Here is a 24,966-nt window from a genome sequence, read left to right as displayed (position 1 = left end):
AATTAACAGGTGATAAAATGTGCCCAGAAAAAAAGCAAGTTTGTGTTAAATGTGCCATAGACCTTTCTAGAAAGAGATGAAATTGATGGCACTTCTTCCTCTGAAGACCTATACTTTTTTTTGAAAAATAAAGCAGGAAGGGACAGTTGGCTCAATTTATAAATGATTGATGGTGATAAAACTACTGACGAAAAACACTGTAGGCTCAATATTGATACTCTGCAGAAATTTTCAACATTTATAACAAATTTAAATTCCAATAAAAAAAAAAAACCATAATGAAGTGAAAAATAATGACTCTGAGAGCCCTCTAGAGGCATGACTTGGAACTGACACCACAGCCTTGTATCTTGGAAGTAATATTTAATTGTTGAAAAATACTTCATTGTGTGGTCCTAATTTAAGCTTCGGGGCTGAGCCTGCATGGTCGTGGCTAGGTAGTGGGTGAGCTGCGGCGTCCCGAGGATTCCTGGGAGGCATGGCCAGGAACGCCTGTGCTGATCTGAAGCCGGTACAAAGCTTTCTGCCTCGGCCCTCTGGTGCCTGCGACTCTCTCTCCAGGGAGAAAGCCAGAGTCAAATCTTTTTCCAAGCCCAGGACAACCCTTCTAAGGCCAGCCTCTAAAGAGTGTGGCACTGCTGTCTCCCTGCGTTGCTGGAAGAAGACAGTTCAAGTCTGTGAGCATCTACTTCTGCAACAGTCCAAGGAAGATGACACTTCTCGTGACTGCATTGCATGGAAGGACTCTTCGTTCACTAATCTGGTACAAGAATTCCCTATAATCTTCAAATGAAATAAGCATACATGCACACAACCAGGTTTACCCAAAGTAATGCAAAGCCAAGCACTTTTAGAAAAAGTCTCACCTAGGTTTGATTTAAAAAAAAAGAAAGAAAGAAAGAAAGAAAAGCACAGTAAAAAAGGAAAAAAATACCTTTGCAAATATAGTCTTGACATAAATTGGCAGGTCTCCATGGGGACTTCCATAACCCCCTACAATACTAAACCCCAATCCTTCAGAGCCTTTCTCCAAAGTAATAATCTTAGGTGGAGGTGTTCTGAAAACACAATGCACGCTGTTTAATTCAGGCACAGATATCCAGAGGGAATTTCATCTTAAGGGAAGAACACAGATTTGAGAGAGACTTTCATACTGGGAAGGTCAATTTTTCAAATCAAACACTCAGAGAGCATCTAGAAACTTACTGAAAATATTCCATGTCATGCCAATGTTCTTAATGTTTTAGGGGTTTCTCTTTAACAAAACCCACCATTTCCTAATTCAAGTCATGATGCTGAAACTGTCCAAGTACGCTTGTATAGGCTGAGTTTTAAACTCTTAAATGTACTGTTTAGAGTTGGAGGGGATAGACAGATGCAGCGTGCCATGTTTGTGTAGCGGGAGCCTGCACACGTGCCCTAACAGGTAACAGCAGCCCTGGAGCTCAGGAAACTGGCTCTTCTGCCTGAATACCTTGGCCACCCCTGCTGTATCCCATCCATCTAGGGCAGGAACTCTCCTCCAAGCGTGGGGCCGAGGTGAGGCTCTCCTGACTCCCTTGGGAGGAGGAGCCGTATCCTTTGTGCCCCTCTGCACTTGATCCAGACTTCCAGCAAGGCCCTCCATACATCATACCGTGATTCCTTGACCACTTTTCCCCTCCACCACATGATGAACTTCTCCACGTTCCCAGCACTATGCATTGTGCTTGTCATAAACTCAGAATCATGACTGTGCGGGTGAGAACTGACTCCAGGACAGAAGAGAGAAACCAAGGTGATGGAGAACGGGTCGGGGAAAATCTGTTTCAAGTGTGTAATTTAGATGTTAAAGCTTTGTCCAGTGTGGAAGTCTTCTCTCACAGAAACAAAATGGCCAAAAATTCAATCATTCACGTGGGCACTAGTAATCGAGTCTAAGCTAAGCTCATGCCAGGTTCTTATTTCCAAACGCTATTGTTCCAAGGAGGTCTGGGGCTCCGGGCCTCAGGCGCTTACTTGCGGTGCGGAGGGACGCACATGTGGTTGTGCATTCCGTAGCATCACCTGACTGTGGCAACATGCATGTCTGAGAGGCAGAGCCTTCAGATAGACTCAGCCATTCCTGCTCTTGGAGAACTTTGCAAAGTGGGGATACAGGGAGTGCTGAAAATGCTGTTCCAATTAGAATATTCTTCCCTCCCCGCACCTTGATTCTGCCTGGCTTACTTGAGGGTGGGTTGATTTCAGCTGGCTCACGCTGATAACCAGCGTTTGTTGATATTGTTCATCGTGCAGCCATAGTATGTGCTGGCTGTGCCATGTACATTGCTAACTGTTCCAAATGTCACCCTTCTTCCAATTCTTTCTACACTCAGCTCCAGGATTAGTTTCAGAACACTTCCTAATTGAGTTGTACCCCATCTCCATGTTTCACACTTCCCTCTCTCACTGATCTTAGCCCTCCTCCATTTAACATCTCTTATCATTGTGGATTTGTGGGTCTGTTTTTCCAGTTTTCTGGCAACTCCCTGATGACCGGGGCCATACCTTTACCTACACTTCTGATCCACAGTCAAGACGCGTTATCCATTGCGCCACTGGCCCTGTGCTTTTTACCTACATTTCCAAGTCAGAAAGGCACTCAATAAATATCAGTTGAAATTATGATGAATTACCCGCAGTGGCTACATGATCATGACGTCATGGATGCGGCTCCACTTTTTACCATTCTGTGGCCTTGTTAGTACTCTGAGTAATGGCCCACTGGCTGGACACGAATTTGATTCATGTTTCATCTTGGAAACCCAGCCCCCATTTCCAACGATATTGGGACGGGAACCTAGATGTCTAAAGCCAGTGTTGTAGAGCAAGCTCCGAGGGCCACAGTCATTAGAATTGTGCCTATCTATAATCAAGAGCATTTTTTTTTTCTTTTCCTGAGGGTTGGGGTAAGGCATGGCTCTATTTCTCAACTAGGAACATGTGATGGAGCTTGCTTTTATTTATCTTGCAAAATCCTAACATTTTCAACCAGTTAGTTTTAACTTTCATAGAGAAGGCCAGTTTTATTTTTTAAAATTTATTTTAAAAGGCTTCACTGTTACCAATTATGGAATTATGAGTGATTTTTAAATCATTTTATGCTATGGTTGCCAACTTGCCAGGAGCTGTGGGGTAATAGCAAAGGAGTCAGGATTACAAGGGCATCTCCATCTACACAGCCACCACAAGGACGAGAAAGGGACATTACTGTCCCTGTAAAGGTCCTGATTTTTTTTTAACTTAAAAACGCTACACATTTATGTTTTTGTCACATCTTAATGGCATGCATTGCTTTTGTAATGAGAATACAGCAGAATGAATTTGGTCTAATACTCTTTCCTCATGAAAAACAAACTCTAAGATACCATTTAGGTTGATGGACTCGCAGGAAAAGTTGGGAATGGCTGTAAGTATGAGATCCTTCAGATGGACCGTCCAGGCCGGCCAGCAAGCATTTACCAAGCACCTGCGGGCACTGTGGGGAATAGCTTCAGGCAGTGTTTCTCAAAGTATGGATCCTCTGCCCGTCTGTGGCAGAACTCTGGGAAACACATTACAATTAGAGTTCTGCTTCCGCTGTAGACCACTCCATCAGAATCTCTGAGAATGGGGTCTGGGCAGTTGGCCTCATTAAGCTCCTTGGATTATTCTTATGCCTACTCTAGTTTGAGAAACTCTGGTTTAACGAACAACTTTGATTGCAATGACCGGTTTTAACGAAACATGCCAGCAAGTATAACAATAAGATTCAATCTGTGGTTGAAATTTTTGAATGGACACTTGTAGAAATACGGCTCCTTGTATCACCAGGCAGAAGGCATCTGGGCTCTAACTCTGATGTCTTTGCAAGGCACGGGCATGGCACCAACGACCAGACGTGGTCTGAGTGCAGGCCGTGCACCAATGACCTTTTCAGAGCTCGCATGGTGGGACAAAGCCTGACGAGAAAGAATCGGCCGCTGGCATCTTCTGGGAGACTCTCTGAACTAGAGCAAGGAAGGCCTGTTTCCCTTCCTCTCCTTCTGAGAGCACACCGTGGCATCTGGACAAGTTCCCATGAGTTTTATCCACACACAGAAGACACCCTGCACGTCCAGTGTACTCACTCTGCGTCTTCCAGATGGCACTCGGCGGTGGGCGAGCCAAGGTGGTAGCCTGCAGACATGCTTTCAAGCTGAGTGGCTATGGCACTTATATTGGTATCTGCCACAACCTAGGGGAAAAATTAGAACATATTTCATTATCAGGCAGGGCCCTTTTTCTCTCTCTGCCTTTATAAATAAATGAACATTAAAAAAAGTATTTAAATACTATCGAAGTGATGCAGTCCCCAAGCCTCTGTCTCCAGTGCCACCCTTATGAAACTCCAGATCCACACAGGCGTCCACCAAGTTGACATCTCCAGCAAGGTGTCTAGCAGGTCCCCCAAACCTAAGAGACCCAAACCCAAGCCCTTTCCCCATCCAGCCTTTGCTCCCACAGCCTCCCTTGCAACTTGATTGCTCCAGCATCACACACACCCTGGCTTCACTCTTGACTTTCCTCTCTCAAAACCCACAGTCAATCCTCATACAAGTCTATCTGTCTAGCTTCAAAGCCAACTCTATTCACAAGAGTCTTCCCACCACTGGCTCTGCTTCAGCCCTTCGGTCGATCACAGCTGGAGTGGTTTGTTCAAACACAGCAGATTATTTCACTCCTTGGCTTAAAACTGAAACTGTCCTCTAGTGGAGTCATCTGGAGGTGGTCTGTCCTGGGTGGTCTCTGTCCTGGCACGCTGGCCCCCTTGCTGTTTGTCTCCCAGGCCAGACACTGTGCCTTCTGCCTGGAATGCTGTCCCTTAGGCGTCCTCCTGGCCAGCTCCCTCCCTCCACTCACTTCTTTATCCTAAGCCACCTCTCCTGGCCACTGCATCTAAAACGTCCACACTCACATCCTGGACCAGTGTTTCACGCCCCCCTTGCTTGCTCCTTGTTTCCATCTTATCACAATTCCTCGTTTATCTTATTTGTTGTTGACTATTTCACACGAGGGCAGGAAATCTGTCTACTATGCCTTCCCGTCATGTGCAAGAGTACCTGGCACATAGCAGGTGTTCAGTAAATAACAGAAAGAAAGGATGAATTAATGAGGGGTTTATCTTTTAGATGGTCCTCAACAAAGATGTAGAACCATGGCACGGAAACATTTACTTCTTATTCTGCAAATAACATCCACAGCACTCAGAAGAAACATGGAGTAGCTCTGAGAGCCACCCTACAACAGAGAGTGGGGTCCCAGGGTTCAGCTTCTGCCACTTCTTGGCTGTGCCTAAGTCCCAGCTTTCCCATCGATTGACTAGAAGTCACGAGGGCCTGCCTTGCCCCTCGTCCTGGAGTTGTGCTCGCTCACCGAGGCACCGGGGCTCTTTTTTTTCTTCTTTTTTTAATAGAAAGCTTTTATTTGATAAATATAAATTTCATAAGTACAACTTTTCAATTATAGAGGTTCTCCCCCTTATAGCCGCCCTCCCACCCCCAACCATCCCACCTCCTACTCATTTTCAATTACTTTTATATACAGAAGATCAACTCTGTACTAAGTAGAGATTTCAACAGTTTGCACCCACACGGAAACACAAAGTGTAAAGTACTGTTTGAAGACTAGTTTTACCGTTAATTCTCATAGTACAACAGAGGTCCTACATGGAGAGTAAGTGCACAGTGAGTCCTGTTGTTGATTTAACAATTGACACTCTTGTTTATGATGTCAGTAATCACCCGAGGCTCTTGTCATGAGCTGCCAAGGCCATGGAAGCCCAGAGCTCTTTTCTCAAGACATCCTTGATCACCCCTGCTGCTGGCCAAAGGCCCTGCTTCCAGCTTCCAGTTGGCCCTCGGGATCGCAGGCAATTGATTTCAGGACCCCCTGGAGACACCAAAACCTAAATCCTTTGCATCAAATGGTGCAGTAGTTGCAAATAACCCACACACATTCTGTGTACTTCAGATCTTCTCTACCTAATAGGTCCAAAGTGCTAAGCAGACAGTTGTTTTACTGTCTTCTTTAGGGAATGATGACAAGAACAAGAAGCCTGCACATGTTCAGTACAGAGGCAACCACTGTGGGCCTAACTATACTTTCACTCCAAGTTGGCTGAACCCACAGATACAGCACCTGTGGATACGAACGGCCCATGGAAATCCTCACAGCACAAGTGCAGGGGGCTCTGCCGGACTGTGGTGCACAGCAGCTGGATTTGGCTGCAGTTTCAGAACTGGCCCACAGAGGGTGCAGCTGCCTTGTCGCCTAGCTGTGCTGCGAGCATTAAGTAGAGAACCACAGGGCACGTTTTGAGGGAAGCATCCCACTCTGAGGGAAAACACTGCAATGCCTACGTTGCAGGTCTTCTGGAAACACCATCAAAGAACAACTGAATGAACTGGGGAACATTCAGGGGAAAAGATTTAAGGAGGAAATAACAGCTTTTCCCTGACCAGTCTCGTAGCTCTGTTGCTCTTTGCCACAGCAAGCTATGGAGGCGCTGTCTTCGGCTCTCAGCATACCCAATCTTTATAAACCCAGTCCCTTCCAGCCCCACTCTCATCTTCTGGCCCTGCTCTCCTCCTCTGCTGGGCTCTGCTCTGCCATCTCACTGACTCCTAGACTCACTTCCCACTTGCACACCCAGGCTCAAGCTGAAGAGCCCAGCTTAGTCTGCCTTATTCAGTTGCTAACCTGACACCTGCATTTTACTGCTACTATCATTAAATATCTTATTTATTTGCAAGGCAGAAAGCTCTCCCACCTACTGGTTTATTCGCCTGAATGCCCTGAAGGGTCAGGAGGCCAAAGCCAGGAGCTAGGAACTCAGTCCATTTCCCCCAAGTGGGTGGCGGCAACTCAATTACTTGAGTTGCTTCCCAGGGGTCCATATTAGCAGGAAGTTGGAATCAGGAACCAGAGTTGAACCCACTTATACATTCAGCCATGAGACACGGGCATCCTGACCAGCTGCTTGCTAGAAATATCCTAGGTGGGGGCCAGCACTGTGGCGTAGCAGGTGAAGCCATTGCCTGCAGTGCCGGCATCCCAGGTGGGCGCTGATATGAATCCCGGCTGCTCCACTTTCCATCCAGCTCTCTGCTATGGCCTGGGAGGGCACTGGAGGATAGCCCAGGTCCTTGGGCCCCTGCACCCATGTAGGGGACTCAGAGGAAGCTCCAGCTGTTGCAGCCAATTGGGGAGTGAACCAGTAGATGGAAGACCTCTCTCTCTCTCTCTCTGCCTTTCTGTAACTCTTTAAGATAAATAAGTAGATCTTAAAAAAAAAAAAAAAAAAAAAGGAATATCCTAGGTGTAATACTGACAACGCTTGATTGCTGGCTGATGCTTGTCCAACTCAAAGGGAGCGAGGATGCTAGCCAGAGGCATTATTCTCTGAATAGCAACCAGATACCTCTTGCCATATAGAACCCACCACGGAGGCCCCTGGAGTCTATATCCCAAACCCTTCTTGGATCTATGGCCACCCAAATTCAATCCACCAGTGTTAAGTGCCTTTCAGCCAGAGTCCTCACTCACCCTCTCATCTCTTTCCCTGAACAGGGGCCAGTTATCCCCTCATGTATACAACAGATATGGCATTCCCTTGCTTAAAACCTCTCAGTGGTTCCCCTCTGCATACAATAAAATAAAAATTCAGCCCCCTGATTTTGTACTAGCCCCTCCCTAGTCTTCCCTAATTCCATCTCTGCTTGTCTACTCCACTCTACATTGAACACTTCTCCCCACCTGCTCTTCCCTAAACCAGCCAGCCTGGCATCAGCTTGAGTGTCACTTCCCTCACACGAGGGTGTAAAATGAAAAATGGAATTAAAAGATAGCTTTGATGCAAAAAATCTGAAATCCATGCAATTTTTTCATCATCAGCATTTTGGAAGTATCCCTACATAAGTCTTTCTTGATCACTCTTGCTTAAATTTCTCTCTCTGGTTTTCTTCTCCATAGTACTCTGCTTCTGATCTGTCTCCCTGCTAAAGCACCTGGGAGGCCATGGAAGACGGCCCAAGCACCTGAGCCCCTGCCACCCACATGGGAGACCTGGAAAAAGCTCCTGGCTCCTGGCCATTTGGGGAGTGAACCAGTGGATGGAAGATCTCTCTGTCATTATGCCTCTCACATGAATAAAAAAAGAAAGTAGAAAAGAAGAAGAAAAACTTTCTAAATTTCAACAAAGCAGAGTGAGACTGATGGAGGTGCTTTTTTTTTTTTTTAAAGGCTTATTTACTTTATTTAAAAGAGACAGAGGGAGGGGAGAGAGAGGGAGGGAGGGAGGGAGGGAGGGAGGGAGGGAGGGAAGATAAGATATGTTTCATCCTCTGGTTCATTCCCCAGATGACTGCAATAGCTGAGGCTGGGCCAGCCTGAAGCCATGAACCTGGAACTCCATCCAGGTCTCCCACATGGGTGGCAGAGGCCCAAGCACTTGGGCCACTTTCTGCTGTTTTCCCACGTGCATTAGCAGGGAGCTGGATCAGAAGAGGAGCAGCCAGGAATGAAACCAATGTTCTGATATGGGATGTCAGTATTGCAGGGAGCAGCTTAGCTTGCTATGCCACAACACCAGCCTCTGTGGAAGTTTCAAGTCTTTTAAAAAGAAAAAAAATGATCACAATCCAGGCAGTTACTGAGCGGAATGACCCAGGCTGTTAGGACATGGGCAACTCATCAGGGAGGGACGTGGTGAAGGATCCCTGCGCCTTGTGGGAACTGGACACGTGCTGCCAGCTGACCTCATCACAGCCGCTGTGTGGCTGAGCAAGAAAGCCACTGCACCGCTTTCTCTAGGGTTGCTTCCCACACTAAGACTGGCAGTTAGGCTGCTGCCGCCTTAACCTGTTATTCGCTCTACCTGGAACAGCACTTCCTCTCTCGACTACAAAGCGAGCGCTTGCTTTATAAATGTGAGGCGCTCCTCTGAGTCCCTGGAGAGGCAGGACCCAGGACTGTTCTCGTATCACAGAGGTCGCGCCTGACATGAGTTTCAGTAACTCTCCCAAGGTCACATGGGTGCTAAGGGGTGGAGCCAGGATTCCGGTCCAAACCTAGCTTTCACTTTAGAACCCATACTCTCCACCACACGTGGCGTGAGGGGTATTAAGCTCTCCCCTGGTGGGCACAGAACTCACGGTCCAGTCATGGGCCAGACACAGCGGAACAAGCAGCTGCAAATAAACGGCGAGGTCCCGAAGGCCTGGGCTTGGCAGTGAAAGGGAAGAACCAGGATGACCCCTGGATAATTCCAGCAGAGGGCGTGGGGTAGGGAGGCACCACATCCCCTAGGTATTTTATTTTATTTTTTAGAGCTTTCTTAAGGAGAATGTACTTCCAAGAAGCCAATGGCATCAGCCATATCAACTGCCAAACCAGAGTCACAGTTCAATTTGAGTAAAAAATCAAAGCTTATAATCTAGCTGGAAAATACACATCTAACACACTACCCTTTTTGTTTTTGTTTTTTTTTTAAGAAAATTTATTTGAGAGGCAGAATTGCAGACAGAGAGAGGGTAAGACAGAGAAAAAGGTCTGCCATCTATTAGGTCACTCCCCAAATAGCCGGAGCTCGGCTGATCCAAAGACAGGAACCAGGAGCTTCTTCTGGGTCTCCCATGCGGGTGCAGGGGCCCCAAGCACCTGGGCCACCTTCTACTGCTTTCCTAGGCCATAGCAGAGAGCTGGATGGGAAGTGGAACAGCAGGGACTACAACCAGCCCCATAGGAGATGCCGGCACCACAGGCAGAGGCCCAGCTGATCACGCCACAGTGCTGGCCCCTAATGCACTACCATAGAGAAAAAACTGCATGTCCCCCAAAACCTGATTCCTCTTGCTCACTCCCTACTTCTGAAAGAAGCAGAGCCTCCAACTACTGATAAGGTTAACACCAACATACTCTGGATCCTGGAAGTTGGGGAGGCTCCCGCTGACTGTGTGGGAGTGAAACCCAGGGGGCTCAACAGGAAACCTGCAGGATTTCCACGGACAGCTGGGTCTTTCCCAGGAAGACCAGGGGAGCACAAACCTGTCATCCCAGAATGACTTTCCTGCCCCGAGGCATCTGCGTCAGCCCCTGTGGTCATTGCGTTGATTGGCAAATAATCTGATAGGCAGCACAGTTAAAGCTTGCAGGGGTTTGACCGGTGGAGGCGATAATCCGTCTCTGCAAAGGGTGTGTGCAGCCCTATACAAGTTCAACTCTGAGAGGCGGGGTGGGAGTCCCGGCTCATCGCTGCGGTGGAGGTGCTCGTCTCCCCTCCACACCCAGGACCCAGCACATGGAGGTAAGGCTGGGGGCCTCTGCTGCGTGTTTTGGGGAAGGCAGAAGGCAGACAGGCTAATGGGCCGTTGGCTCATTGGAAGGAAAGTCCTGAAGTCCCCCGTGTCAGCCTCTGCGGTGGGCTCTGAGCAGAGGCATAGGGGAGCAGAAAGCAAAGGGGAGGCCAAGGTCGCCCCGCCTTCCAGCAGGCTGGTGCTGGGCATGGTCCCGGGTGGGTGGTAGATGTGCTTGTGTGCAGCCCAAGTGCAGAGCGGGCAGGACAAGCACAGCATCTTCTGGGTGAGCAGAGGGCTCTGAGGCCCCTCACGGAGGATGGCCGGGAAGCCCCTGCTACCTGACCGTGCAGGTCCTGAACCGCTGTCTGGCTCCTCCAGCCCAGGTGCAGCTGGCTCCAGTCCTAACATCTGCCCCTCTCCCGATGACCTCCTGGCTCAGCGCTGGCCTTTCACACGCTGGCCTGGTTCAAACAGATGGGCCCTTTAAGCTTACGCTCCTGGTGCTTGTCAGGCACCGAGCTGATGGAGGCGCCTCGAGGGAGGGCGGCTGTTTAAGCAGATGGCCAGATCCGGACCTGCTAGGTGCTGGACTTAACCAGCACTTCTCAGCTGCCAAGCGGCCGCAGCAGTTCCAGCCCCACAGCGGGCATTTTATGGGAGTCCCTTGTTTCCCCACATCTGCCCCTAACTGCCTGTCTGCTGCGCAGCAGACCGCTGGCCTGAAGGGACAGGACGCGACCATGACCCAGCCCCAGCGGCGGGAGGCCACCGAGGCGGAGGAAGAGGCACAGATCCCGCCACACAACGAGGGGGAGCCGTGGGACTCTCAGGCTGGGGAAGAAGCCTCGTCCTCTGAGCCCAAGGAGCAGCCGGAGACCCTCGCGTCTGCAGAGGAGGAACCAATCTGCATGTTCCCCCCGCTGTCCGCGTTTCCCCCACAGACTGATCTCCCCCCGCACGCCGTGTTTCCCCCTCTGACGGCGCCCACATCTCAGGTCACATTTCCACCACCAAGTGCGTGTCTACTGCATACCGCGTTGCCCCCTCCGACGGCGCCCATGCCCCAGTCCAGTTTTCCGCCTCCAAATGGGGTCCCTCCTTGTTGCTTTTCCTTCCAGGGGGGCTTCCCCACAATCCTCAACAACTTGGACTGTTTGTGACGCAAACTCTTTTCCAACATTGGGTATACTCTGTGCTTTGGCTCCCTGTGCCACTGAAGATTGAAGAGCCTAGCTTTTTTTTTTTTTTTTCCCCAAAGCAAAGTCCAACTCCATTAGAACCTTATGTTCTATAATAGAACTGATACATGTTTAATAAACTTTCCACTTGAGCGATGAGGCACAAATCTTTATTGTGTGAGTCTGAGGATGAGGACCTTTCCTTAAAAACGGGTTTGGGGGATTATGTTTTGGAGAACTGAAAAGTCAAAATAATTTCTAGGGGCCGGCGTGGTGGTGTAGCAGGTAAAGCCAACACCTGCAGTGCCGGCATCCCACATGGGTGCTGGCTTGAGTCATGGCTGCTCTACTCCCTATCCAGCTCTCTGCTATGGCCCGGGAAAGCAGTAGAAGATGGCCCAATTCCCTGGGCCCCTGCACCCGCGTAGGAGACCTGGAAGAAGTTGCTGGCTCCTGGCTTTGGAGCGGCACAGCTCTGGCCGTTGTGGCCATCTGGGGAGTGACCCAGTGGATGGAAGACCTCTCTCTTTGCCTCTGTCCCTCTTTAACTTTGCCTTTCAAATAAAATAAATAAATCTTTTTTTTTTTTTTTTTAATTTCCAGACATGCGGTATTACAGTGCACAAACGCTTGAGCTCCTTATTTGGAACTTGCCTTAGTTTCCAACCCTATAAAGGATCGCCTTTACATTTTTAAGGACCTGAACCTGTTTGGGACTGAAGGTTTCAGGTCCTAACAAAACATAAAACTCAACTGGGGCCAGCTGGATCTTAGACTCATGGGTGCAGAAGTAAGGGAAACAGGCAGGAGAAATCTGGCATCCGAAACAGGGAACATCACAGAACTAACTGTCAAAAGCCCATGCCTCGGGGTGGTACAGTGGGTTAAATAAAGCCCTGGCCTGAAGCACCGGCATCCCATATGGGCACCGGTTTGAGTCCTGGCTGCTCCTCTTCCGATCCAGCTCTCTGCTATGTCCTGGGAAAGCAGAAGATGGCCCAAGTCCTTGGGCCCCTGCACCCACGTGGGAGACCAGGAAGAGGAGGAAGCTCCTGGCTTTGGATCAGCTCAGTTCTGCCTGTTACGGTTATTTGGGGAGTGAATCAGTGGGTCGAAGACCTCTCGTGACCTCTCTCTCGCTGTCTCTGTCTCTGGCTCTACCTTGCTATGTAACTCTGTCTTTCAAGTAAATAAAATAAATCTTTTTTTTTTTTTTTTTTTTTTTGACAGGCAGAGTGGATAGTGAGAGAGAGAGACAGAGAGAAAGGTCTTCCTTTTTGCCATTGGTTCACCCTCCAATGGCCGCTGCGGCCAGCTCATTGCGCTGATCCGAAGCCAGGAGCCAGGTGCTTCTCCTGGTCTCCCATGAGGGTGCAGGGCCCAAGGACTTGGGCCATCCTCCACTGCCTTCCCGGGCCATAGCAGAGAGCTGGCCTGGAAGAGGGGCAACCGGGATAGAATCCGGCGCTCCAATCAGGACTAGAACCTGGTGTGCCGGCGCCGCAAGGCGGAGGATTAGCCTGTTAGGCCACGGCGCCGGACATCAAGTAAATAAAATAAATCTTGAAAAAAAAAAAAAAAAAGCTCATGCCTGGCTTTTGGTGGGTCTTAATGAAATGGCACAGATGCTTAAGATTTTTATATAGAATCCAGTGACACAGAGTTTAGTGAAATCAGAGTAAATTGATTTTACTATGTTAAAAATATCTCAAGTCAAAGGTTTGGAGTAAAACAGAACAGGGCAAAATGACTGAGAGCCACATCGCCACCTAGTGGCACACACTTCCACTGCCACCTGGAGAAACTGCCCTGCTTCTGGGATTTTAAAAGGAATTTTAGAGGCTGTGGCTGTGGCATAGTGGGTAAAGCCACTGCCTATGGCACCGGCATCCCATATTCCATAGTCCCAGCTACTCCACTTCCTATCCAGTGCCCTGCTAATGCACCTGGGAAAGCAGAGGAGGATGGCCCAGGTCCCTGGGAGACCCGGAAGAAGCTCCTGGCTCCTGACTTTGGTCTGGCCCAGCTCTGCTGTTGCAGTCATTCAAGGAGTAAACCAGCAATGGAAGCTGTCTCTGACTCTCCTTCTCTCTCTCTCTCTCTAACTCTACTTTCAAATAAATAAATAAATAAATGTATTTTTGTTTTTTAGAACAAGGAATTCTGGTGTCCTGGGTGCTGTAACAGGATACCACTTCGCGTTTCCCATTTGGGTGCAGGATGTTTATTAAACACTTTACATCACATGGCCTTTAGTTGTCAGGGCAACATTGTAAGAAAGCAGCTACAATCTTTGCTTTGGTGGGAAGCCAAGGTTTCAGGAATAGGATTCAAACTCACAACCTCGTGACACTAGAGCCTACTTCTCCCATGGAACTTGCCTGGGTCTCTACCTCTACCGCCTGCCCTCTTGGTTTTATCCTTCTGTTCACTGCAAGCTGAAGGTCACCGTTCTTACCCTGGCTGCACGTTAGCACCACTGGGGGAGCTTTCGCATCACAGGCCATCCATGCCGGAGTAGTGAAGTCACAGTCTGCAGGGAGGCCCAGACTGACCAGAACTGTAGGTTTTTTTTTTTTTTTTTTTTACAGGCAGAGTGGATAGTGAGAGAGAGACAGAGAGAAAGGTCTTCCTTTTTGCCATTGGTTCACCCTCCAATGGCCGCTGCGGCTGGCGCATTGTGCTGATCCGAAGCCAGGAGCCAGGCGCTTCTCCTGGTCTCCCATGGGGTACAGGGCCCAAGCACTTGGGCCATCCTCCACTGCACTCCCGGGCCATAGCAGAGAGCTGGCCTGGAAGAGGGGCAACCAGGACAGAATCCGGCGCCCCAACCGGGACTAGATCCTGGTGTGCCGGCGCCGCAAGGCGGAGGATTAGCCTGTTAAGCCACGGCGCCGGCCAAGAACTGTAGTTTTATTGAAGGTGACTCTCGCAGGTGCCTTAAGTATTTGCTGGACACTCTCCTAACAACACACCTTTGCATCCCAAGCCTGGGCAAGCCATCCGTTTCTTGGGACTTGAACTGGCACACATGTGGGATGCAGATGTTGCGGCCAGTGCTTAACCCGCTGTGCCAGAATGCCGGCCCTCCCCTAAGATCTACTGAGTGTATTGTGCCAGGCAGCATGGAGGTCAACACTGAGAGGCCTCCAAGGGCTTTGGTAGGCCCCGTTTGCAGCACTGGCATCTCCCTGGGCAGTACTCTTCCCGGTTGGCCGGGCACCTGCACAAGGATACCTCAGACCACAGCGTGCTCTTTCGCAACTCTCCTCCTATATGCCTTCCCTTATCACTGTGTACTCAATCCACCCATTCTCCAAACGTTTAAACTATCTGGGAAATCTCTTAACAGACTCGAAATGAACCCCATCAGTTCCTTTTAGTGACTAAAAACTTCATATGTGTTCTTTTTAATCTTCTGTCTTCAAAGAAAGATGTAAAAGCAGAAACAAAAATTTGTAGCAGAGAGTTCGGGTGACCTAATTTTGTCCAAAATGTTTTACAGTCATTCCATAGATAAAAGAGCTGAACTAGGTAAACTATCAAACTATAGAAGCAAACATAATTGGGAACATTTATAATGGCCCTGAAAGACAAATTAATCTCAACTGACTCATCAATAAGTGGCAACAAAAAAGGGGGGTGGACATTTAGATGCCTGCTTTCTGTATCAGAGTGTCTGGGTTGGACTTGATTCAGCTTTCCACCAATGTAGATCCTGGAATGCAGTAGTGACAGCTCAAGTAATTGGGTTCCTGCCATCCACATGGGAGATCCAATTTGAGTTCTGGGTTCCTGACTCCTGCCCTGGCCTGACACTGCCTGTTGAGAAAGTTTCAGAAGTGAACCAGCAGATGGGAGCTCCCTCTCTGCTTCTCAAAAAGAAAGAAAGAAAGAAACCATCAGACTTTAGGGGCAGAAATATCTACCTTATTATTATGCCTAGAGATAGAAATATTTTAAAAATAATGTAATTTAAGGGCAGAGTGACAGAGAGAGATGGAGAGAGAAGTCTTGTAACTGCTGGTTTTCTCCCCAAATGCCTGCAACAGCCAGGGCTGGGCTAGGCCAGGTCAAAGCCAGGAGCCAGTAACTCCATCTTGGTCTCCCATGTGGGCAGCAGAAACTCAAGTACTTGGGCCATCACCTACTGCCCCTTAGGTGATGGTGGTCAGAAGTGTAGAACAACTGGGACTTGAGCTGGGCACTCGATATGGGATGCAGGCGTCCTAAATGGTGGCCTAACCTGCTGCACCACAACACTCATTCATAAGATAGACAGCAATTTAGGTTGTGGGGAGAAGCTTCCAGAGTGCTGTCTTTTCTACTCATCTCCTTCTTTACCCTGCAGTCTGCCAGTCTGCTGACCCAGGCCTTTATCTTCCCTGTGCAGTGCACACTTGCTGACCTCGTCACATGCTGCTCTGACAATAAACAAGTCTTTTCCACATCATCAGACACAGTTATCTGACCCTTCCCTCCACTCTGCTGATAGTCTGGCCTACCTGCTAACAGAAGCAGTTACCTAACAACAAGTCAGCTGTTGATTCCTATACTGTAGGGGCCAGGCCATGTACCCTGTTTCAATCAAAACACACACATTAAGCTGCCGAAGGATGCTCAGTGCAGGGCAGGAGTTTGCTGGCTCGGGCAGCACATGTGCTCCACGTCTGTAAGTGTGGTTCTTACAGCTGACAAGATCGCAAAGGATTCCATTTATCAGAAACTGAAAGCATTCCTAACATGCCTCATACAAGGAAACAAGTGGAAACCAATGCCACTTTCTTCTCAAAAAACAAAAACAGGAATAAGGAAGTCCTTCACAATGCTGTTAACGGTGGCAACCTGGCTGAAGCCAAGTTAATTCTGCATGGGACAGCACTAGCTCAAATCATTTAGGGTACTTTTAAGATTTTGGCCGGCGCCGTAGCTTAACAGGCTAATCCTCCGCCTTGAGGCGCCGGCACACTGGGTTCTAGTCCCAGTTGTGGTGCCGATTCTATCCTGGTTGCCCCTCTTCCAGGCCAGCTCTCTGCTATGGCCTGGGAGTGCAGTGGAGGATGGCCCAAGTGCTTGGGCCCTGCACCCGCATGGGAGACCAGGAGAAGCACCTGGCTCCTGGCTTCGGATCAGCGAGATGTGCCGGCTGCAGCGGCCATTGGAGGGTGAACCAACAGTAAAAAGGAAGACTTTCCTCTCTGTCTCTCTCACTATCCACTCTGCCTGTCAAAAAAAAAAAAAAGAAAAAATAAATAAAAAAAGTTTATCCTCATTAAAAAAAAAAAGATTTAGTTAGTGCTACACTTTTCAGCTGTGTCTTCTTATGTCTTTGTGAAGAAAGTGGAGTCGAACAAATGCTATCAGTTGGTGAAGATATCAATACGAGATCGAATCTGGGGAAGACTTCTGCCTGGCCACACTCGGCACTTGCAGTCGTGTTGAGTTACACATGGAAGTGGGGGAACTGCATGTGTGTCAGCATGACTCGAAGGACCAAGGCCCGCAAGCCCAGCAAACAGTACCGCAAAGGGCTTGTAGGAGTAGGGGCAGGAACATGAGTCACCCCCACAGGCTGCTACTGAGACCAAGGCCAGCAGGATCTAAGCGGAAGCACAGCCTAGGCCCGTGCACGCAGTGCTTCGGTTTGGGGACTCAAGTAACTTAGCATCTGGCTTATCACATAAGAGCCCTTGAAACTATGGACAGTATTTCCATGATTCCTTTCGTGCACGCTGAAAACCATTTGCCTTTCAGTGTCTGTTTTAGCACTTTGGACTTAGACCAATGAGACGTTAGCTAAGCGACACAAATTGGTTCTCCCAGATGTAATGGTTTTTCATTTAAAACTTCTTATTTTAGGGCTAGAATCATCTGAATGACTGGCCAGCCCTCTCTCTAAGGCAGTAAGTGGTGGGTTTCATTTTTACCTATAATCCATTTTATGCTGCCTCTGCAGACTTATGGTGATTATCACTGCACATTTTGGGGCAAACTCATTAATGAACACTGTGCCAGGAGGCTGCCTCTCACTCACTGCATGGCATCAATCTCCAGGACACGTGAGGAGCTGAAATCTATGGCAAAGCAATCAATGCATACTTTGCCTTCACTTTCTGGTATATTTCTCTGTGTCTCTGGATAATACACATGGGGACCACAGCTGATAAATAATTGTCTGCCTTAATTGATGTCGACCACACAAGGGGAATTGACCAGTGTTGGCAATCACTTATGCTACAGGAGAAAAGAGCATTGTATTTTTCTCTTCCTTTAAAAGGAGTGGGAGAAACAGTCCTTGGGCAGTTCAGTAACAGTCTTTGGGCATAAGAAAAGAAATCATTTCCTATTCCTTGCAAACTTTGATTTACAAAAGAACGCTGGAAGCTAAAAGCCTTGTTGATTTATCACGTGAAGCAAAGAGTAATTTTTCTCCCCTTGTTAGGCTTTCATATAATCATGCTCACTGCCTGTATGGGTGGCATTAAAGAATTTCTGAATAAAAATAATAATTTCTTGCTTTCAACCTTCATAATTCACATCAGCAAGCACCCTGCTGGGCGGTGATGCCTACTGCCAGTGACGCTCAATCTTTGTTGCACGCCACTTATCTGCTCCGCACAGCTGCGTGTTCCATTGACGGCGGTACCTGCAGGATAATGCGCCCGTAGGCGTTCTTCAGCAGATTAACCACGTCCGCGTGAGACAGCCCATCCAAAGGTTGCCCATTAATGCTGACAATCCGATCTCCAACCTGGAAGCACAAAAGTGGTAGCAAATCACCATCATTAAGAAAAATTAAATTTGAGAAGAATGCTTAAAATTCTTTGTAAGTCATATTTCCCATTTGTGCCTATTGTGGAGATTCTATGTTTCTACTGTGTGTGCAACATGGGAGAAATATGAGGAATTTTTATGGCTTTCCCCAAATATAGACCCATCAGAGAAACAAGGAGGGGGTCAGTTTGGATGATTAAAAGGCACAGTAGGTCACTTTTGTATTGTGGTAATGGTGGTGTTTCATACATCCATTCACCAGTAATAGTGGGGTATACAAATTAATGGTTCAATAAAGGTCTAATGAGAAAGCCAAATATTTTCTGCTTTATTTTTTCTACCTAAGTTAAGATTACAGGGCAATAGGGGGAAAAATCATGAAATGTTGATTCTTTTGGTTGAGGGAAGACTCTAAGGTCAAATCTCAGTTGAAAACCAATTTTGGGTGGAATGAAGTGCTAAAAAGGGCCTGGGTGGATTTGCAAAGGAGCTGCAATTTCTTCTTTTATTGGAAGCTTTGATACAAACAATAATATTTTTATATGCCCGGGGACCTAATGAATTTCAGGCATAACATTTCTCTAATGCATTTTGCCCTCAGGTGGGTCTCTGGTGGCTGCTGGAATTCCAGCTTTAAACAAGATGCCCACGGATGCAACTTCCTCCCCACCCTACCACATGCTGTTAGCACTTCAGCCAGTCCCCTCTTGTTTACTTTAAGCTTCTGTGTACGTGCAGCCACTCCACTGGCTTGAATCATGGCAATAAATATTGGGATATCTCCTAAGGGACTTCCTTTTCCTCCAGCAATGCTGATTCCAAGAGCATCATTGAGCTCCTGAAAAAGAAAGAAAATACAATGCTTACAGATGGAAAAAAGCGCTACAAACTGGCTATTCCCAGGTAGCTGCTGAACAAAATCCCCCCCCATCACGCAGCAGGCTGGGATAACGTGGGAGTGAAGCACAGGACCTTTGGAATCAGAAAGACCTATGCTCCAGCTCTTGCATCGAGTTAGCTGTGGGTGTGTGATTTAATCTCTTCCAGCCTCCATGTCTGTGCATCAAACAGGCACAATGCTCCGTGCCTCCAGGGTTGGTCTGAGAGTTAAATGAGATGATATAGCACAGTCCTGGCCTATAGCAAAGGCTCAATAAAAGGCAACAGTAGGAGTAAATAATAACAAAGATAAAACCCATGCTACCATTCTGTTCAGGCTGATTTTGAGGCAGTCTTAGCAAGTGTGTTCTCATATGGTGTTTATGATTAAACTGCCATGCATACCATGGTGTTATGGGTGTGAACCAACACAGGGGGCCCTAAAGAGCCACATGACTGCTTCAGAACAAAGGCCCTTAGAGGACTCCCACTGTGTGACAGCGATTGGGACAGAGAAAATGTGGCTGAGAATCTTCTCTATGAGGGACCCTGGTGGAGACCTGGCCCTGGGCCCGTTTGTTTCCATATCTGCATCACAGGATTAATATTTTCAAGATCACTAACAAAGCACAAATGACAAGTCTGGTTCTGGCACAGGGGTGCGTACTACAGCAGTCTCTCCCCCACTGATTACAGCTCAGATTTGTCAAAGCACATAAACAACTCCTGCAGCCTCCAAAACATAAAGAAAACAAATCGTGGTGGAGAGTTAAAACTTGGAGAAATGATGGCAAGGGTTACATTCCCTGATTTCCATTTCTTTCCTGGTAGCTTTCCCAGCGAAGGAACAGGAAAACTGGTGTGAGCTGCTGGTGCACACTCCACGCCTCTGGCCAGGGACTCAGGAAAGGAGCCCAGGGGGCTGTAGTGGATAGGGGCAGAGGGGACACCTGACTCTGTGTGGCGACCCACAGGGTTCACAGGCTCAGGGCTAAGCTTCGTATGTGTGGGGCGGATCCGAACCAGCACAGCAAGAGCTCGGAGAATGAACCTGAGACTGGTACTCTGCTCACAAAATGCACGGTGGCACTTCAGTCTGAATCTAACCAGGCTGCCTGCCTGTTGAAGCATAAACATCAGCCTTCTCCGGAGCCTGCACGTCACATCGTGAGGGCCCTGATGGAACCCTGAACTCCACGTGCAAAGAACCAGGAAAAGGTGGCAATGTTCTTCTGCAGTTCTTTAGAATATGTCGTACAATTGAAAGCAGAAATTACATTATTTGGGGGTGGTTCTCAACTTACATAAGACAACAAGGCACAAATGTCAGCGGCGATTGTGATAAAGTTACCGATATGGTTCAAGGCTTCTACAGTTTAGAATGATCACTTAAGAACATACAGAGGGGCCAGCACCATGGCACAGTAGGTTAATCCTCCGCCTGCTGCGCTGGCATCCCATATGGGCGCTGGTTCTAGTCCCGGCTGCCCCTCTTCCAATCCAGCACTCTGCTGTGGCCTGGGAAAGCAGTAGAGGATGGCCCAAATACTTGGGCCCTCTGCACCCATGTGGGAGACTGGGAGGAAGCTCCTGGCTCCTGGCTTTGGATCAGTGCAGCTCTGGCCATTGCGGCCATCTGGGGAGTGAACCAATGGAAGGAAGACCTTACTCTCTGTCTCTCCCTCTCACTGTCTGTAACTCTACCTCTCAAATAAAATAAAGAAAATCTTTAAAAAAAAAAAAGAAAGAATATACAGAATTTAGTCTGTGTTAGTTACATCTTCTTCATAAATGTGAAAGACGGAAACAGATGCTACATAAAAGAACTCAAAAACCTTTATTGCATCTTAGGTATACATATATTTTGAAGATGTATTTTTATTTGAAAGTCAGAGAGAGGGGGAGACAGATAGAGAATCTTCCATCCACTGGTTCACTTCTCAAATGGTCACAAAAAGCTAGGGCTGGGCCAGGCCAAAGCCAGAAGCCTGGATTTCATCTGGGTCTTCTGAATGGGTGGCAGGAGACCAAGCACTTGGGCCATCTTCCACTGCCTTCCCAGGAGCATTAGAAAGGAGCTGGATCAGAACCAGTGCTCTGATATAGGATGCTAGTGTTGCAGGGACTGCTTAGTCCCCTGTGTCACAATACTAGCCTCTAGGAATTGTTCTTTATTATTATTATTTTTTAAATTTTTAAAAAAATTAAAAAAAATTTTTTTTGACAGGCAGAGTGGACAGTGAGAGAGAGAGAGACAGAGAGAAAGGTCTTCCTTTTGCCGTTGGTTCACCCTCCAATGGCTGCCGCGGCCGGCATGCTGCGGCCAGCGCATCGTGCTGATCCGAAGCCAGGAGCCAGGTGCTTCTCCTGGTCTCTCTTGCGGGTGCAGGGACCAAGCACTTGGGCCATCCTCCACTGCACTCCCGGGACATAGCAGAGAGCTGGCCTGAAAGAGGGGCAACTGGGACAGAATCCGGTGCCCCGACCAGGACTAGAACCCGGTGTGCCGGCGCCACAAGGCGGAAGATTAGCCTATTGAGCCACGGTGCTGGTGCCGGCATGTTCTTTATTATTAATACTATTGCTGCCATGTCATACCCACATGACAGGATAAGGAAGGCTGATTGCTTCAGTTACAGGTTTATATCCTGTTTCTGAAGTATTTGTGTTTAGCTTACACTTTTAAAAACAATTCTGCTATCTTTTATTATTTTAATTAATTTATTTGCATTTTATTTGGAGAGTAGAGAAGGGGAAGGGCAGGAATAAGAGAAGAGATAGGAGAGACAGGAGAGACAGGAGGAAGGCAGGAAGAGAGGAAGGGAGGAAGGGAGAGAGAGAGAGAAGCACTTCTATCAGTGGTTCATTCCCTAAAAGCCTGCAACATCCAAGGCTATGCCAGGTTGAAACCAGGAGCCCAGAACTTCATCTGGGTCTCTCACATGGGTGGCAGGGACCCAAGAACTTCAGCTATCATCTGTTGCTTCTTGGGTGTGTATTAATAGGAAACTGGATGGGAAGTGGAGCCAGGAGTCAAACCAGGCACTATGTATGATGTGGGTTGTGGGCATAAGTGTTACAACAAACACCTGCCCCTAATTTACACTTCCTTAATGCATCACCAGTCAAGCCTTGTGTGTAAAACAGCAAAAAGTGTTTGACTATGAAGTTTCTGCTTGAACTATGTGTGGGAGAGGAGTGGTATGTGGGAGCAGACCTCATTACAAAAGCCTATAAAAACAAGTGGCACCAAAGAATAAGAAAACAGAAAATGATGTTACTTTAAAAAGTTTGCAATGAAGAAAGCTTTATGTAATATTTGGTTTTGTAGAAATTCATCATAACATTTCCTTAGTTTATATGATTATTGTACACTGTTAGAGCATTTATTTTCCCCATTGTAGGAACAGGGGAGTTGCCACTCTGGCAGAAAGCTGCCAGGAACAGACGACACAGACTCTGTCAATGCTGCAGCCAAGACAGCAGGGAGAGCTCCACGGGCATTCAGGAGGCACTGGGCACTGTGTGACCTACATCACATCTGCTTTCTTGTCTAGTGCACACAAGATTTACCTTTGAGGGACACTGCTGTTATTACCCTCATTCCACACATGAGGAAGTTGAGGGTGACTTGCTAAAGACCACAGAGCTCATGTGGAGGACTGAACTATGTCTTCTTAAAATTCGTAAATTGAGGGGGCCAGTGTTGTGGCTAAGCAAGCTAAGCTGCCACTTGGGTCACCAGCCTCCCATATTGGAGCATTGGTTTAGTCCCAGCTGCTTCACTTCTGTTCCAGCTACATGCTAGTGCACTTGGTAAAGCAGTGGATGATGACCCAAGTACTTGGGCCCCTGCCACCCATGTGGGAGACCCTCTTGGAGCTCTGGGCTACGGGCTTCAGCTGGACCAGCTCTGGCCATTGTGGCCATTTGGGGAGTGAACCAGCAGATGGCAAATCTCTCTCTCTCTCCCTCCCTTCCTCCCTCCCTCCCTCTCCTTCTCTCTCTTCCTTTTCTGTCACTCTGCCTAAAGTTGAAGCCCAAGATACCAGTGCCTCAGTAGCGACTGGATGTAGAGATGGGGCCTTTAAAATGAGGACCATCCAGTGTGCTCTAATCCAATCTGACTGGTATTCTTATAAAACAGGGAGGTTAGGCCATAGCAGAGACCCCAGGGATGATAAGAAACACAAAGAAACAGACACGTGAGACCCAGTGAGAAGGCAACCTTCTTCAAACCAAGGAGAGAGGCCTCAGGAAAAATCAAACACTTGGTCTTAGACTTCCAGCCTCCAGACCACGAGAAGATGAATGTCTGTTGTTTAAGCCACATGGGCTACATTGTTTGTTATGGCAATCCTAGAAAACTTACCCAGCTGAGAGACAGCAGGACACCTTCAAATGACGCTAGGATTGAATTCAGAGAACTAACCAATGCGAGATGACACCTTATTGCATGCAGTTGGTCACTGTGACTGTCATGTTTTATTTCTTCTTGAACTCAAATTTATAGTCAAAGTGACTGAAAGAAGAATCTATTTTCTAATATTCTGGTTACCATACATATCACACAGGAGTTTGAAAATCAGGGTTTGACAAACTTATGTACTGAAATATACCTCAAACGATCTTAAAAGGTTAATTTAACAACATGCATAAAAGTCTTTAGCAACAAGTATGGCTTTTGGCTCAATAATTTTATTTGTAGGAATTAATCCTAAGGAAATTATCCATGATATGGGCAAAAATGGAAATACATAGATGTTTTGCTATGAAAGAGCAAAAATCGAAAAATATACTAATTGCTGAATTAGAAGCCAGTTAATAAAACTATAACATATTTATGTGATGGTATACTATGCAACCAATAAAAATCACGCTCTGCTCCAATCTATCAAAAAATATGGTTACAGGTTACAGGTTCAGACCGCAAAATTGAAAGGATACAAACGGATGTTCAGCAGATAACTTAAACACACACATATGCAAAACACACAGTGGGTGACCTTTGCTCCTGAACTCACAGTGGTCATCTGTGTGCTTCACTGTATCTTCAAAGCCTGTTTACTTATATTACATAGATAAACTTGAAAGAGCACATTAATTATCAAGTCGTATTAAGGGGAAAATGTACATTTTATGCAAATCTAGCACAAACCAGAAAAAAAAAAGAAACCAGCAACATAACTGACTTACCCTGATTATCTCCACCGTCCTTGGTCCCACTTCTGTGCCTGTACATGAAGAAGACACCCACTTAACTTTATTAAGAGACAATATGCTCGCATTTAGGATATAATTCTGTCCCGTGAAATGGTATCATTTCTAGGCCTTACGAGATGGGATACTAAAGCAGGCAGGCATCATAGCCTTGCTCAACAGCCAGCCCACAGCCAGGTCATCAAGGGCTGTGTACCCTCTTTTAAGTAAGTGCCCCATGTTTGAGAGGGAAGTGGCCACAATCATTCTGTCTGACAGAAGCTGACAGATGGCAGCAACAGCTGCCCGGAGCAGTGATTCAATGCCTAACTGTACCTTGCACTGCCTGCATCAAAGGTAAGTAACCCTGCAATCATTGATGAATTTTCTCCTTGTGAACAGTTTTACTTTATGATGCATTTTAGCTTTCTGCTTTTCTGTTTTTCTATGATCTGTGTACCATGAAAGGCGCATTCCAAAGAGGAATCTCTGCGGCTCCCCTCCCTACGCAACAGATCTTCCAGAATACTAAGGCTTGTTTGGCCAACCTCAGAGATTTAAAGACATTTTAATTACAGATGAAAAAGGTTTTTTTTTTT

The 24,966-nt window shown here is 47.4% G+C and overlaps 1 protein-coding gene across 9 annotated transcripts in view; it reads right to left on the bottom strand.

Annotated features, from left to right (window-relative positions):
- PATJ (PATJ crumbs cell polarity complex component) overlaps positions 1 to 24,966 on the bottom strand; it is a 445,385-nt gene that overhangs the window by 7,843 nt on the left and 412,576 nt on the right. For 7 of the 9 annotated variants that reach the window (XM_062191443.1, XM_062191441.1, XM_062191445.1 and 4 more), the window contains 5 exons: positions 24,365 to 24,402; positions 19,005 to 19,127; positions 18,162 to 18,266; positions 4,131 to 4,237; positions 935 to 1,058 (listed from right to left, as the gene is read on the bottom strand). In XM_062191443.1, coding sequence (XP_062047427.1) covers positions 935 to 1,058; positions 4,131 to 4,237; positions 18,162 to 18,266; positions 19,005 to 19,127; positions 24,365 to 24,402 — 497 coding nt within the window. The remainder of the gene's footprint in view (positions 1 to 934; positions 1,059 to 4,130; positions 4,238 to 18,161; positions 18,267 to 19,004; positions 19,128 to 24,364; positions 24,403 to 24,966) is intronic. The other 2 variants (XM_062191448.1, XM_062191449.1) reach the window with 1 other exon arrangement.

The sequence above is a fragment of the Lepus europaeus genome, chromosome 5 (assembly GCF_033115175.1).
Source record: "Lepus europaeus isolate LE1 chromosome 5, mLepTim1.pri, whole genome shotgun sequence".
Classification (NCBI taxonomy): Eukaryota; Metazoa; Chordata; class Mammalia; order Lagomorpha; family Leporidae; genus Lepus; species Lepus europaeus.
This window is presented reverse-complemented; position numbering and strand designations above follow the sequence as displayed.